Source organism: Colossoma macropomum, unplaced genomic scaffold (genome assembly GCF_904425465.1).
Source record: "Colossoma macropomum unplaced genomic scaffold, Colossoma_macropomum, whole genome shotgun sequence".
Classification (NCBI taxonomy): Eukaryota; Metazoa; Chordata; class Actinopteri; order Characiformes; family Serrasalmidae; genus Colossoma; species Colossoma macropomum.
Genome location: NW_023494789.1, coordinates 51,487,022 through 51,499,733, shown reverse-complemented (window position 1 = coordinate 51,499,733; position 12,712 = coordinate 51,487,022). Strand labels below are relative to the sequence as shown.

The following is a 12,712-nucleotide window of genomic DNA, read 5'->3' as shown; positions in this document are numbered from 1 at the left end:
TGAGATTATAATCCTTTTAGAGGCACTCAACTATAATGCTTTAATCCTGTCTACGTACAGACAATGCCTCTCATCTTTGAGCTCCGCCGGTTCCCAGAGATGTCGCTGCCGATACGCACCGGCATCCTTAGATAATCCTCCATCCTTTAAATAAAGTTCGATTCAAAAATGCGCCCTGTGTCGTGCGCGCGCGGCACGTCAGGATCCCTCTCTCAATCGCGGTGGCAGTGCACCAGCTCCTGCCCACCCGTATACGGCAGGGATTATGTTTTAATATCATAGGCTTTAGTAATAATTCCTCTTTGATACTTAATTTTACCCCGGCCCAAAAATAAAATGGATTTACATGTTCTTTTTGGGCAAACAAGCCAGGCCTGTGGGTGTGAGAAAATGTATGGTGAGTGGTTTTAATCACAGGGAGATTAGAGCTGGCTCTTTTTCTTTCTTTTTTTTAATATAAGAGATCATGCTTTCTGAATTAGGAACAAAAATGACTCGAGTCTTAAGGGAGCACTGCACTCGGATCGCTGTGATCCTCCTGGTTAAAACAGGGTTTAACAGCAATCAGCATCCTCGGGGAGAATGAGAGATAAAAGGAAAGATAGCGAGGAAGAGACCGTTCGGGAATTTAGCGGGGCTTAATGTTTTGGCTGGAGCAATTTGCCTTGATTTTAGAAGGGAACCTTGCATGGGGGCTGAATACAGACGTGCATTACAGGCTCTTACTTATTGTTACATTGATATTACATATTTTTGTGTTCCTCAAGCTCCCTTCTCCCTCGTCGTGTTCAAAAGGAGGGTTATCTGTTCCTGGAAAGCTTCTGAATGATAAGCTATCTTTGTCCACACCGGGAAAATAGATGTCTGCACAGAAAGGCTGTTCAAGAAGGAGCTGTTTTATGGACGAGTGCGCTGTAGAAATAGGAAGATCAGAGGTGGATGGTTCAGGTTTAAATACAAAAGAACAAAATCCTGGGGAGGAATTTACCTCACGAATCTGAACTGTCCTCCTTCAGGTAATAAGAAAACGTACAGTTCAATACGAGCCTCTCAATTCAATACACGCAGTTAAGTATGTGCAGCAGACTGGAACAAATGGGTCATTTTACAGAAACGTCCACTTTTCTGTCTCTCCATAGGAATCACTGGTGTTACTGATCCTCGTTGGTGTTCAACATAATAAAGGAAACACCAGAGACATTTTTAATGAACAATGTATTTTATAAAATAACTGCTACAGAACATCAAACCACGTTGTCAATCATGGAATATCCACTAAAATATGTAATTTAATCCATTTGTATTCTATTTTTTCAGTTACCTCAGAATAAAGTCGGTCACACCAGTGACTTCAGCTAAAAGCTTCATATGAAATCATGAGCTAAATGAGAAAATCTCTGATAACTGAAAGACACAGTGGACTCACCATGAGCTTTTCTTCATAGATCCTCAAAAAACAGGTAAAAGGAAGTCGAGTGATGTCATCAGTGTGACTTTTATTTCAGAATAAGAGATTTTTTGTTACGCAGTAACACCAGTGACACGACTCCTGGGGACAATGACTTTCATTATATATTTTATAATATTTATTTGGCATTTTTTTACTTTGTCATTCAATTTTTGTGTTGCACAGTCATGTATAGATTATTGTAGTTAAAATTGCAGAAAAACTTTACTCAGCCTTTACACATAACTGTGAGGACAAGCTCTTCTGTGGTGCTTGGAATTCTGTATGATTGATTTAAGTACCAATATTGCTAAATTGAGGCTCAAGAAGGTGTAATTGTTAAAATAACTTAGTTTTATTTTAAAATATAAATAAATTGTAATGCTAACATGTTTTTGAAGTGTAATATATCTGTAAACGCTAGGGACACAAACATGGATGTTTCTGTAGAATGATTCTCAGTTTAATACTGATTAGAAAGCATGAAGTATAATAAAAATTAATTTTCTAAATGCAAAATCAGGTGCCAATATAAATAACCTGACTCAAATAAAGAGCCACTATGAAAGTATGAGGTAACTAGCTATTTAGCCTCAGTGAGTGAAATAAAATTATGCTCTAAAATTTGGGTACAGCTGTACTCAGAGCACTCAAACACAGAGCGAGTGCACTTACCTGCCTCGCATTATTCACCTCATAAAACTGCAATGCAGATCAGCCAAAATCAAAGTAATAAATTGGCTGATTGACAGTCTGGTTTGGAGCAAAAATTCTGCCAATTACGATTGCGCACCCCTAATGCCCCCTAAGATACGGTACTAGCAGCTTCGGGATGGCGTGCCACAGAAGAGCAGGAGCCCAGGGAGATAATTAAATACAAAAAACCAGCACAGCCGTAGAAGAATTCAAAGCTGTTGGTAAAAATCTTCCGCCATATCTGTTTGCCCCCATAAAGCCAGGGTGAAGCTCTGTATAAGTAGCGATTGTGCCGTGGTGGAAGAGGTTGAGGAGATAAGCTAAATGATTGGTCAGGATCGTGTTAAGTCAGTCAGATTGTGGGGTTAGCCTGCTATCAGAAAATACGCTAAAACAGCCAGATGGGCTTTCGAGTGAGTGTATGTGTGTCGGTGGGTGAACACTCGCCAGCGTGAACTACTGAACCCAATCAGATTCAGACAGAGAGAGATGGGTTAGCGCTGACGGGAGGTGATGGCCTATCTCCATCTATTTCTCTCTCTGCCCCTCTGGCACACAGATCCACCTGTTAGCACCTGTAGATAGAGCGGTAATGCTTTCCAGCTAAAAATATTCCCAGTCAAACAGAGCGATGTTAGCAGAGATTGCTTCCATTTCTTCTAAAGCAGCCACTAATGTTTTCTGAAAGCCTCCAACATCTTACGGGGGATGTTCAGGGCATAGGCAGTTCTATGCTAATCCCTAAAGGCCAAAACATTGATGACTGGTTTGTTTTGATTTATTGGAGCTTTTGGGTCATTTCTTGGTGCGCTAAATGGTTTCTCTTAGCGTTGGATCAAACTTTGGGGTTAAGCAGAGTGGGGACGAAGGACAAACCTGAATTAATGAGTGCCAATGCTTCCAGACAGGTGTGTTGCATGACTTTTGATCAGGAAGATCAAGAGGAAAGATCTGCAAGACTTTGGAAGAAGGGTTGATTATTGGTAATCATTGGTAATTGGATTTATTCTGTTACTGGTACATGATCCCAATTATCTGCTGATATGAAGTACCAGTACCGAAAAGAACTCTTTCTGAGAGAACAACAATAGGTGCATTTAAATCTGGTAATTTATACAATGCCACTTCTTAAATATTTTAGTAAAAGCAGCATTCAGAGTTTTTACATGGCATATATATTCTAATAAAACCATTTTATATGCTTAACGACGCAGTGGCTTAACTGAAGTAAATGAACCTTTTCTAGATCACTGTACGAGTGGCGGGAGCTTCAGTCACCAAGACTACTCAACTGGGCCCCATTGTATCAACAAGAACAATGACTAAAGTGACCTCTGCTTTTCGATCTGTAGGGAGGACATCAGTAAAAAGGGCTGGAAATTGTGGGTGATGCTCGTGTATTAGGAAAATACGGAAGGAAATGCAGAAGGACTAAGAACGTCAAAGCAGGACGTGATCAGACTGTCAGCAAATGCAATCCTCACGGAGAGCTCCAGTGCATGAACCCCTCATTACAAAGACTAATGACCATCTGAGAGGCCAGTGGTGTAAAACCCATCAGCACTGGTCTACAGAGTGGTGGGAAAAAGTGATACAGTCAGAAGAGTCATCCTTCCCCGTCTTCTCCGCAAGCAGGAAAGTGCAAGTGTAGTGTACACCAAGAGAACAGTACAGGGCTGAAGGCTGGACCCCTACAGTAAGGGGGTCCACTGGCTCCTTTAGAGGGAAGAGTCACTGCAAATCAGCACAGTCTCCCGATATCAACACAATTAAACACCTATGCAAGACTTTAGACAATGTGTTAGCCCACATTCTTCACCACTGTCATTAAAACTAAGGAACCTGATCCCCAATTATCTGCTGATACAAAGTACCAGTACCAAAACTAACTCTGAAATAAGTCTGAAAGAACAATAGGTGCATATACATCTAGTAATTTATATAATGCCACTTTTTAAATACATATGTAGCAGCATTCACAGTTCTTACATGGCATCCATTTTCTAATAAAACCATTTTAAATGCTTAAGAACACAGTGGCTTATTTGAAAATGACCCTTTACTTTTAATACGAACCGTTTTTAATAACTGAAAAGTAAATTAACCTTTTCTAGATCACTGTACGAGTACCAGCGTATTTTCATCGAAGCATTCACTTCCGGTTTTAGACATCATTTTCTATGCATCGTCCAGCAATACGGTGATGCAGTACACTGTTAGATACCTTGAAATCTCAGGATTCGATTCCCCCAAACCATTTTATGATCTGTTATTCACAGCAGTTCTGATCGTCTCATTTGCAATAGAAGCACTGAATGATCAAACGCCATCAAATCTGTGTGTCCTCACCTTCAGAGCCTCTCCGCCTCCACAGAGGCACCATAATCTAAAACATGTGGTCTGATAACACGGCAAGAGTCAGAGATCAGTTTAGAGATCTATGAATGTTATTCTGAAAAACTTGAGTGTTTCCTTTCAGATGAAACCAAGATCATGACTGCAGCCCAAAGTATGTGGAAACAGTGCCCCCTTTTACTTTGGCTATGATGTTTTAGGCAACAATGGGGCAAAAGTTCACAGGTTATAGTCCAGGACCATGGTGTTGTCTGATGCAGCACCACTGGCAATATATAAGAAAACACTGGTGCAGCAGGGGTGATACGCTTTTGGCTAATCCTAGGCCAAAGACTGTCATTACCCCAAGAGAGCAGCTGTTCCTTCTACATATGTCTCCCTCAGTAGCAACGTAGACTAATATTTTCTAATTACAAAGTGGGAGATAAATGATTACGGAAAGCCATTCAGGTAAAGGACTGTGGTTAGCATGTTTTGCACTGTATGTAAGTTGCAGGAAGAATTTAAACTGTTTTATCTTTTGGAAGAGTGGCATTCCAACCCTCCAGTTTCATTCCAGAGACTTGTAGAATCCCTGCCAAGATGGATTGAAGCAGTTCTGGTGGCTCAAAACTTTATAGAAACATTATGTTGCGTTTTCCTTGTAGTAGTGAATCTGTAGTATGAATGTTCACTAACGGAGACAAAATAACCTCTTATTACAATTCAGTTGAAGAAAATTGTGTTCCTTCAGATGTCGGTAAAACTGTATCAGCAACATAACAATGATGAGATATTTTTTTGGAAGATGGAGCCCAGAGGGAGCAAATACAGAGAAAATAGAAAAGGGCCTAAAATTGAGCCTTGAGGAACGCCACTGTTGAGGAGTGCAACTGTTGAGAGACACAGATGGTGATTAGAAATTTCCTAATTTGAAAGGTTCTGTCCTTAACGTAGGAGGTGAACAAATCTAAGGCTTTATTTTGTATGTCTGTCGTGTGGTTAAGATGATATATGAATCATTTGGATAATGCATGCTGGAGTTTGTAGTGAGAAAATGTTGAAGGCTTGTAGAATCTCTGCCAATGTGTATTGAAGCAGTTCTGGTGGCTCAAAACTTTATAGAGACATTATTGTTGCTTTTCCTTTAACTCGTCACCCGTCTGTGGTATGAATATTCACTAATAGAGACTGAAATTGAGTGTGCTCAATATATAGCTTTCCTAAACCCTGGGGAAGTTTGCAGAAGACGCTGATGCAGAAATAAGTGGAAAATAAAAGTCACGAGGTTATTACAGTTAGATGTAGACGCTGGCAGCAGCAGACTTGGATTGCTAGCAAGAAATGTATCTCAATTCTCTTCTTGTCAGTTACCACGATGGACTCTGTCTGCGCGCCAAGGACTCATTGCTCACTATATACGTAGGTACTTTCAGAAAACAGCAAGGCAGACAGACTTTTTAATCTGTTTATGTTGTAAAAAGAAAGATTTTTACCTCAATCTTTGTATACTGGCAAAAAAGCTTGGCCCCAGATGAAAGCAAGTCACCCACGTTGAGAGATCAATGTTTTAATGTGCCATTGTACATCAAGGCTCTTCAACCTTTCTGGCAGAAACACGTGTTTAAGGATTCTCTCAGGAGTGGGAAGGCAGAATGCTACAGTAATTGTTCGGGAAGCTCAAAAGATGCTAGCGTGGCTGCGCAACTCAAGGATTTTGAATTCCTTTCAGGCAATGTGATCCGCTAAAGGAATGTTCCTCGCCCTGATTCTTATTTCTCAGCTTTGTCCCTGTTTTATCAGGATTTGTTCAGGTTATATGGCTCAATATGTTTGACCGATTACCATTCTAACCCTGGATTTTGTAATTAGCATGACATCAGCAGCTCATTCTCAGAAATAAAGACAATTTCACAGTAGAGTGACACCAGATGAGGGTATATTAGTTGTTTGTTAAGAAGCTTCTGGCTATGAACATGACATTGTTTTGATAGTCGCCTTGCCTGTAAATGAGACGTCTTAGCAATAATACAATGTAATGTAAAATACAGGGAGGCCAATACTGTAGATGTAATTGTAAATATGAAATGTGAGTCAGTGGCTCCAATTAGGCACTTAAAGTGACACTCTGGCCAAAATGAAAAATGTAAGTATCACTACGTCTGTTGTAAACTTGCCGATTCACCACTTGCAGCTGTGCCGACATGGTCTCTAGTGAGATTATCCAGTTTAAAGACTAATTACAACGGCTTTGGGGTGAGATTTTTCATTAGCTGTTGAGCTCAGATGGAAGGCAGTTAGCTCTCATTACTGCTAGGAAGCTGAATGTCATTAGCATTACAGTTGTCTTCAAATACTAATAACTTGTTAGAAGAAGACAACCAGCTAAAAGCTAAAGTTAGCAAGGTCTAGATACCTTACATCAGTTTGGCTTCTCTTCTCAGGCTAAAAAAAAGACCCCGTTTACACACCTGGTCACTTCATGCATCTAGAATTGTATCCTGATACACGGAACGGATACGCAAAACCTGCCCGTTATGCAGCAGCCAGTCACCAACTGTTCATCCGTTCAGCCTCTTCATCTGCAGTTTGTTCTGCACTGTAGTGTTTGTCCAAGTCGCTATTAAGCATTTCGTTCGTCCCCAACAATGTGAGTCCCCCATGATTATCTTCCTTACAGACATGGATCACGTGATGTACTGCATGGGGGGGAGTTATGTACTGGAAGGTGTTTCAGTTGTACTGGGAGGGCTTTTTGATTGTACCGGGAGGAGTTCTGGTTGTACAGGAAGACGTTTCAGTTGTACTGGGAGGAAATGTAGTTGTACTGGGAGGAGTTTCAGTTGTACTGGGATGAGTTTCAGTTGTACTGGGAGGGGTTTTGTTGTACTGGGAAGAGTTCTGGTTGTACTAGGAGGAGTTTTAGTTGTACTGGGAGGGGTTTTGGTTGTACTGGGAAGAGTTCTAGTTGTACGAGGAGGAGTTTCAGTTGTACAGGAAGACGTTTCAGTTGTACAGGAAGATATTTCAGTTGTACGAGGAGGAGTTTCAGTTGTACTGGGAGGGGTTTTGGTTGTACTGGGAAGAGTTCTAGTTGTACAAGGAGGAGTTTCAGTTGTACAGGAAGACATTTCAGTTGTACTGGGAGGAGTTTCAGTTGTACTGTGAGGAGTTTCAGTTGTACTGGGAGGGGTTTTGGTTGTACTGGGAAGAGATCTGGTTGTACTAGTAGGAGTTTCAGTTGTACTGGGAGGAGTTTCAGTTGTACTGGGAGGGGTTTTGGTTGTACTGGGAGGAGTTTCTGTTGTACTGGGAAGAGATCTGGTTGTACTGGGAGGAGTTTCAGTTGTACTGGGAGGGGTTTTGGTTGCACTGGGAGGAGTTTCAGTTGTACTGGGAGGAGTTCTGGTTGTACTGGGAGGAGTTCTTTTTGTGCAGGAAGACGTGTCAATTGTACTGGGAGGAGTTTCAGTTGTACTGGGAGGGGTTTTGGTTGTACTGGGAGGAGCTCTGGTTGTACTGGGAGGAGATGTAGTTGTACTGGGAGGAGTTTCAGTTGTACTGGGATGAGTTTCAGTTGTACTGGGAGGGGTTTTGTTGTACTGAGAAGAGTTCTGGTTGTACTGGGAGGAGTTTCAGTTGTACTGGGAGGGGTTTTGGTTGTACTGGGAAGAGTTCTAGTTGTACGAGGAGGAGTTTCAGTTGTACAGGAAGACGTTTCAGTTGTACTGGGAGGAGTTTCAGTTGTACTGGGAGGGGTTTTGGTTGTACTGGGAAGAGTTCTGGTTGTACTAGGAGGAGTTTCAGTTGTACTGGGAGGGGTTTTGGTTGTACTGGGAAGAGTTCTAGTTGTACGAGGAGGAGTTTCAGTTGTACAGGAAGACGTTTCAGTTGTACTGGGAGGAATTTCAGTTGTACAGGAAGACATTTCAGTTGTACTGGGAGGAGTTTCAGTTGTACTGTGAGGAGTTTCAGTTGTACTGGGAGGGGTTTTGGTTGTACTGGGAAGAGATCTGGTTGTACTAGGAGGAGTTTCAGTTGTACTGGGAGGGGTTTTGGTTGTACTGGGAAGAGTTCTGGTTGTACTGGGAGGAGTTCTGGTTGTACAGGAAGACATTTCAGTTGTACTGGGAGGAGTTTCAGTTGTACTGGGAGGGGTTTCAGTTGTACTGGGAGGTGTTTCAGTTGTACTGGGAGGGGTTTTGGTTGTACTGGGAGGAGTTTCTGTTGTACTGGGAAGAGATCTGGTTGTACTAGGAGGAGTTTCAGTTGTACTGGGAGGGGTTTTGGTTGTACCGGGAGGAGTTCTGGTTGTACTAGGAGGAGTTTCAGTTGTACTGGGAGGAGTTCTTTTTGTGCATGAAGACGTTTCAGTTGTACTCAAAGACGTGTTAGGAAGACCTAATGAAAAGTGGGAGACTATCCCACAGTTTAGTAGCATCCATGGAAAAGGCACAATCTCCATTTCCTTTTAACCAGGGAAGTCAGATAATAAACTAATAATATGAGGTCAGTCATATTAGGTGTGCGTGCTTGTGAAGCATTGAAGACACTCAGAAGAAGCTCCCTGTGTACTCTGAACTTCATCAGTAACCAGTGGAGCAACAAGACCCGGAGAGATATGATCTCTCTTTTTATTTCCAGTCAGGAACTTGGCAGCTAGAGTTTGCAGAAACTGCAACCAAGATAAATTTAATTGCAAAACCTGCATATAAAGGGAGTTACAGCAGAACACAAAGTGAGAGAGCTGGTTTTAACTTGGCAGTGGTTTAAAGTTGAAGGAAGCTGGCCTTCACAACAGCATTTATTTGTCAAAATTCAGGGAAGAGTCCAAGAAACTTCTTACTACCATTCAGTTGAAGAAAATTGTTCCATCCAGTTCTGTATATCTTCATAGCATTTCAAGTGTCTCCTAAGAGTAGCCCACAAGCTTCAGAAGTCAATAAAACTGTATCGTCAGCATAACAATGCTAAGATGTTATGTTTTTTTATGAAAGACGGAGCCCAGGAGAGGCATATACAGGGAAAATTAAAGAGGACCTAAAATTGAGCCTTGAGGAACGCCACTGTTGAGGGCCACAGATGGTGATGAGAAATTTCCTAATTTGACAGAAAAAGTTCTGTTCTTAAAGTAGGAAGTGAAAGAAGGCTTTATTTTGTATATCTACAATTATACAACAGTTAGTTCCGGCCATGCAAGCTGATTGGTTGAGAAGCGTTCTAACCGTGCTATTATTCTGCCAAAACATCACAGGTTTTTTCACAAACACTGTATCACTCCACTGAGACGCCGTTGCTAAGCAACGACTTTGACCGCTGTAGGAGACGCTCAAGACATACGAACGTTTTTACTTCTTACTTTGCCACAAACAGAAAATGGACACTTTTAAGATCACGTTTGACCGACAGCCGATTTGGTCTGACTCTGAAGATGAGACGACACTAAATTCCCAAACTGTCAGTTGGTCTGTGTGGAGCTGGAGAATGAACTGCCGGCTGTGCAGCGAGTGGGCGGAGCTCGTTACTCTGACGTAGCAAGAAGCTGCTCGTTAAGGAACTATAATTTGGTGAAGGAACTGCGAACATTAAAACATATTAAACGCCGCGTTCACGGCCCAGTTTATTAATTTATTACTTTATTTATTTAACTGTTGTATTAAAGCAATAGAACACTCGAGGAGTGTGTTATCGCCAATAACATCACGGCTGTGATGATCCACGGCGACCAAATCACAGCCGTGATGTTATTTTGCGATAACACACTCCCTCTGTGTTCTATTGCTTGAAAATTACATGACATGACAAATATTATATATTGTAGCATGCCCATAAAGTTTATCAGGTTAATGTTAGAGTGTTAGTTCTACTAAAGTTATTCACTAGTTTTGTTCTATAAGGACTCTTATTGTGAAGGTGGGGTTTGCTGCTTTGCTCTGGGTTTATGCCTATACAACAGGAAGAGCTAGAGAGTGTGAGCTTGGGTGCGAAAGAGTGCAAAACACAACAAATTGTGCATTAGCTGTGTTTCCTTTAATCGCAGTAAACACAATATTATATAAAACATATTAACTTTAGGCTGGAGTGACCCTTAGAAATATTGCAGATATTGTAAATATAATGATGATATACACACATACTATTTGTGACAATCTACCCCGCATGACTCTTTCACCCTCATCCTTCTCTTCAGCTTTTACCTCACTAATATTCTCACTTACATACAGTTCCAGTTTCATCTGAAAAGCTGTAATGTTCCTGGAAGTTCTTGTTGGATTGTACGTGTTTCCCTCTGCATGGTGGTCGTCATCGTACATTTAATCACACGTCCTTAGCCATGACCCACTACACAGTAATGACCGCAGTCCTGTGTGCACTTCTGTATGTCTGTGGATGGTTATGTCTGATTGAAGTTCATGTATGTCTTTGGAGTTTGGTTACACAGCACTGTGCAGAAGTCAGAGACCTTCATTTATTTCATTACAAGTCAAAGCAAACTTTAAGTTCAAGTTATTCATTTTTCAGTGAAATTAAAAAGTGAAAATTGAACAGAAAATCCCACAGAAGCCTCAGCAGCTAAATCTACTCTCAGCTGTTCAGTCTCAGTGAGTCACTCTCTCCCTTTATTCCAGCTTCCATTCTGTTCAGGAGACTCACTTTCAGCTCCTCAAAGAATCTGCAGACACACCTCCAAAGTTCAGTCTTAGAAGCTGGTTGATCATTTTCTGAAGTAATCAAACACATTCAGTGGTGTTGAGGTCTGGACTCTGGGGTGGTCAGTCCATCGTTCAGCTTCTTTGTTTGATGTGTCCGTCTCCTTTTCTCAGTGAGGTTCTTCTTGATCAGCTACACATCCTTTCAGACCCACAGCGCTGAGTCGTCTTCTCACAGTGGAAGGATGGACAGAAACACCTGTGGATGTTTTCAGATCTGAAGCAGCTTGATTTTCTCCTCTCTCTCAGAGATGAAAGCTGAGAGAAAAGTGCTGTTTATCTGATGGGGGCAGTTTTGGGGTCGACCAGCTCTTCCAGGTGGTTGTTAGGAGACACACTTTCTCTGCAGCTTTTAATCAGTTTTGGAAACCTCTGTTTTTTCCCCTTTGACTTTCTCCTTCCTTACACAAGTAGAGTTATCTCCTGAAAAATGAATAACTTGCACTGATGGTCATTCAGACTGGAAATTAAATAAGCCAAGGTGGTCTCTGACTTTGGCACAGTGAAGTAGGTGAAGCTGGAATGGATGCATGCTTGTGTTTGTGTGTGCGGTTTTCTGGGCAGCTCCTGTTCCAGTTAAACGCCTCTCTCTCTCTCTCTCTCTCTCTCTCTCTCTCTCTCTCTCTCTCTCTCTCTCTCTCTCTTCTGTGATGTATCATTTGCTCTTGCAGGTGCGTCCACCCAGAACTCCAATGCTGTGGAACCTGAGAAGCAGGTGGACAGCACGGTAAAGATGGCCGGGGTCATTGCTGGCATCCTCATGTTCATCATCATCCTCCTGGGTGTGGTCCTCACCTTCAAACGCAGGTACCAAATCCATACACGCACCTGTGTTCCTCTGAACCTACAGCTGTACCACTGATGTTCTACAGCAGAGCTTCTCAGTCCTGGTTCTAGAGAATAAGGAACTAAGCTGTTCGTCTCTCTGTTAAAAATAATGGTATTTTCTAAAACTGCACCCATTAGACGCTGTGATAAACACAGTGTTTGCATACATATTATATCCAAATAATACTGGATCCTCTGAATTTTGAGGGCAGTCTTAAAGGGGAACTCCACCAATTTTCAAAAATTTTTAAATTTCTACATAATTAATGTATAATTAAGATGAAAAACAGTTTTCAGACATTTTTAAGTAGTTGTGCGTTTTAAGTACATTTATTTCACTATATTGGCAGATAATTTTGCTTTTTTTTGGGGAAATAAGCTTGGATAAAGCAAAATTATCCAATCAGTTTGCTTGATAAAATAAAGTAAGTAAAAGTGTCTTGTGATAGGTTAAATGTCATAATTAGCTCAACTTGAGTAATAAATCAACTAGATTTAATATCATTTTAATTGCTAAGATGTCATTTTTTGCAGTGTAAGAGTCGTTCAGAGTGGTTTGGTGTGAAACGCTCCGTTCTAGAGACACTTACTGAGTCAGAACTGTTCACAGTGGTGGTGATAGGAACCAGACATCCACCTCTAAAAGCTCCCTCACAGAAAGTTACTGCATGAAATGGTTATGAATTCACTGCCTGAG

At 41.3% G+C, this 12,712-nt stretch overlaps 1 protein-coding gene across 1 annotated transcript in view; it reads left to right on the top strand.

The window, feature by feature from the left end:
- The window catches only part of ptprt (protein tyrosine phosphatase receptor type T), a 464,808-nt gene that overhangs the window by 296,833 nt on the left and 155,263 nt on the right, over positions 1 to 12,712 (top strand). Inside the window, exon 14 of the mRNA XM_036571590.1 lies at positions 11,859 to 11,994. Coding sequence (XP_036427483.1) covers positions 11,859 to 11,994 — 136 coding nt within the window. The remainder of the gene's footprint in view (positions 1 to 11,858; positions 11,995 to 12,712) is intronic.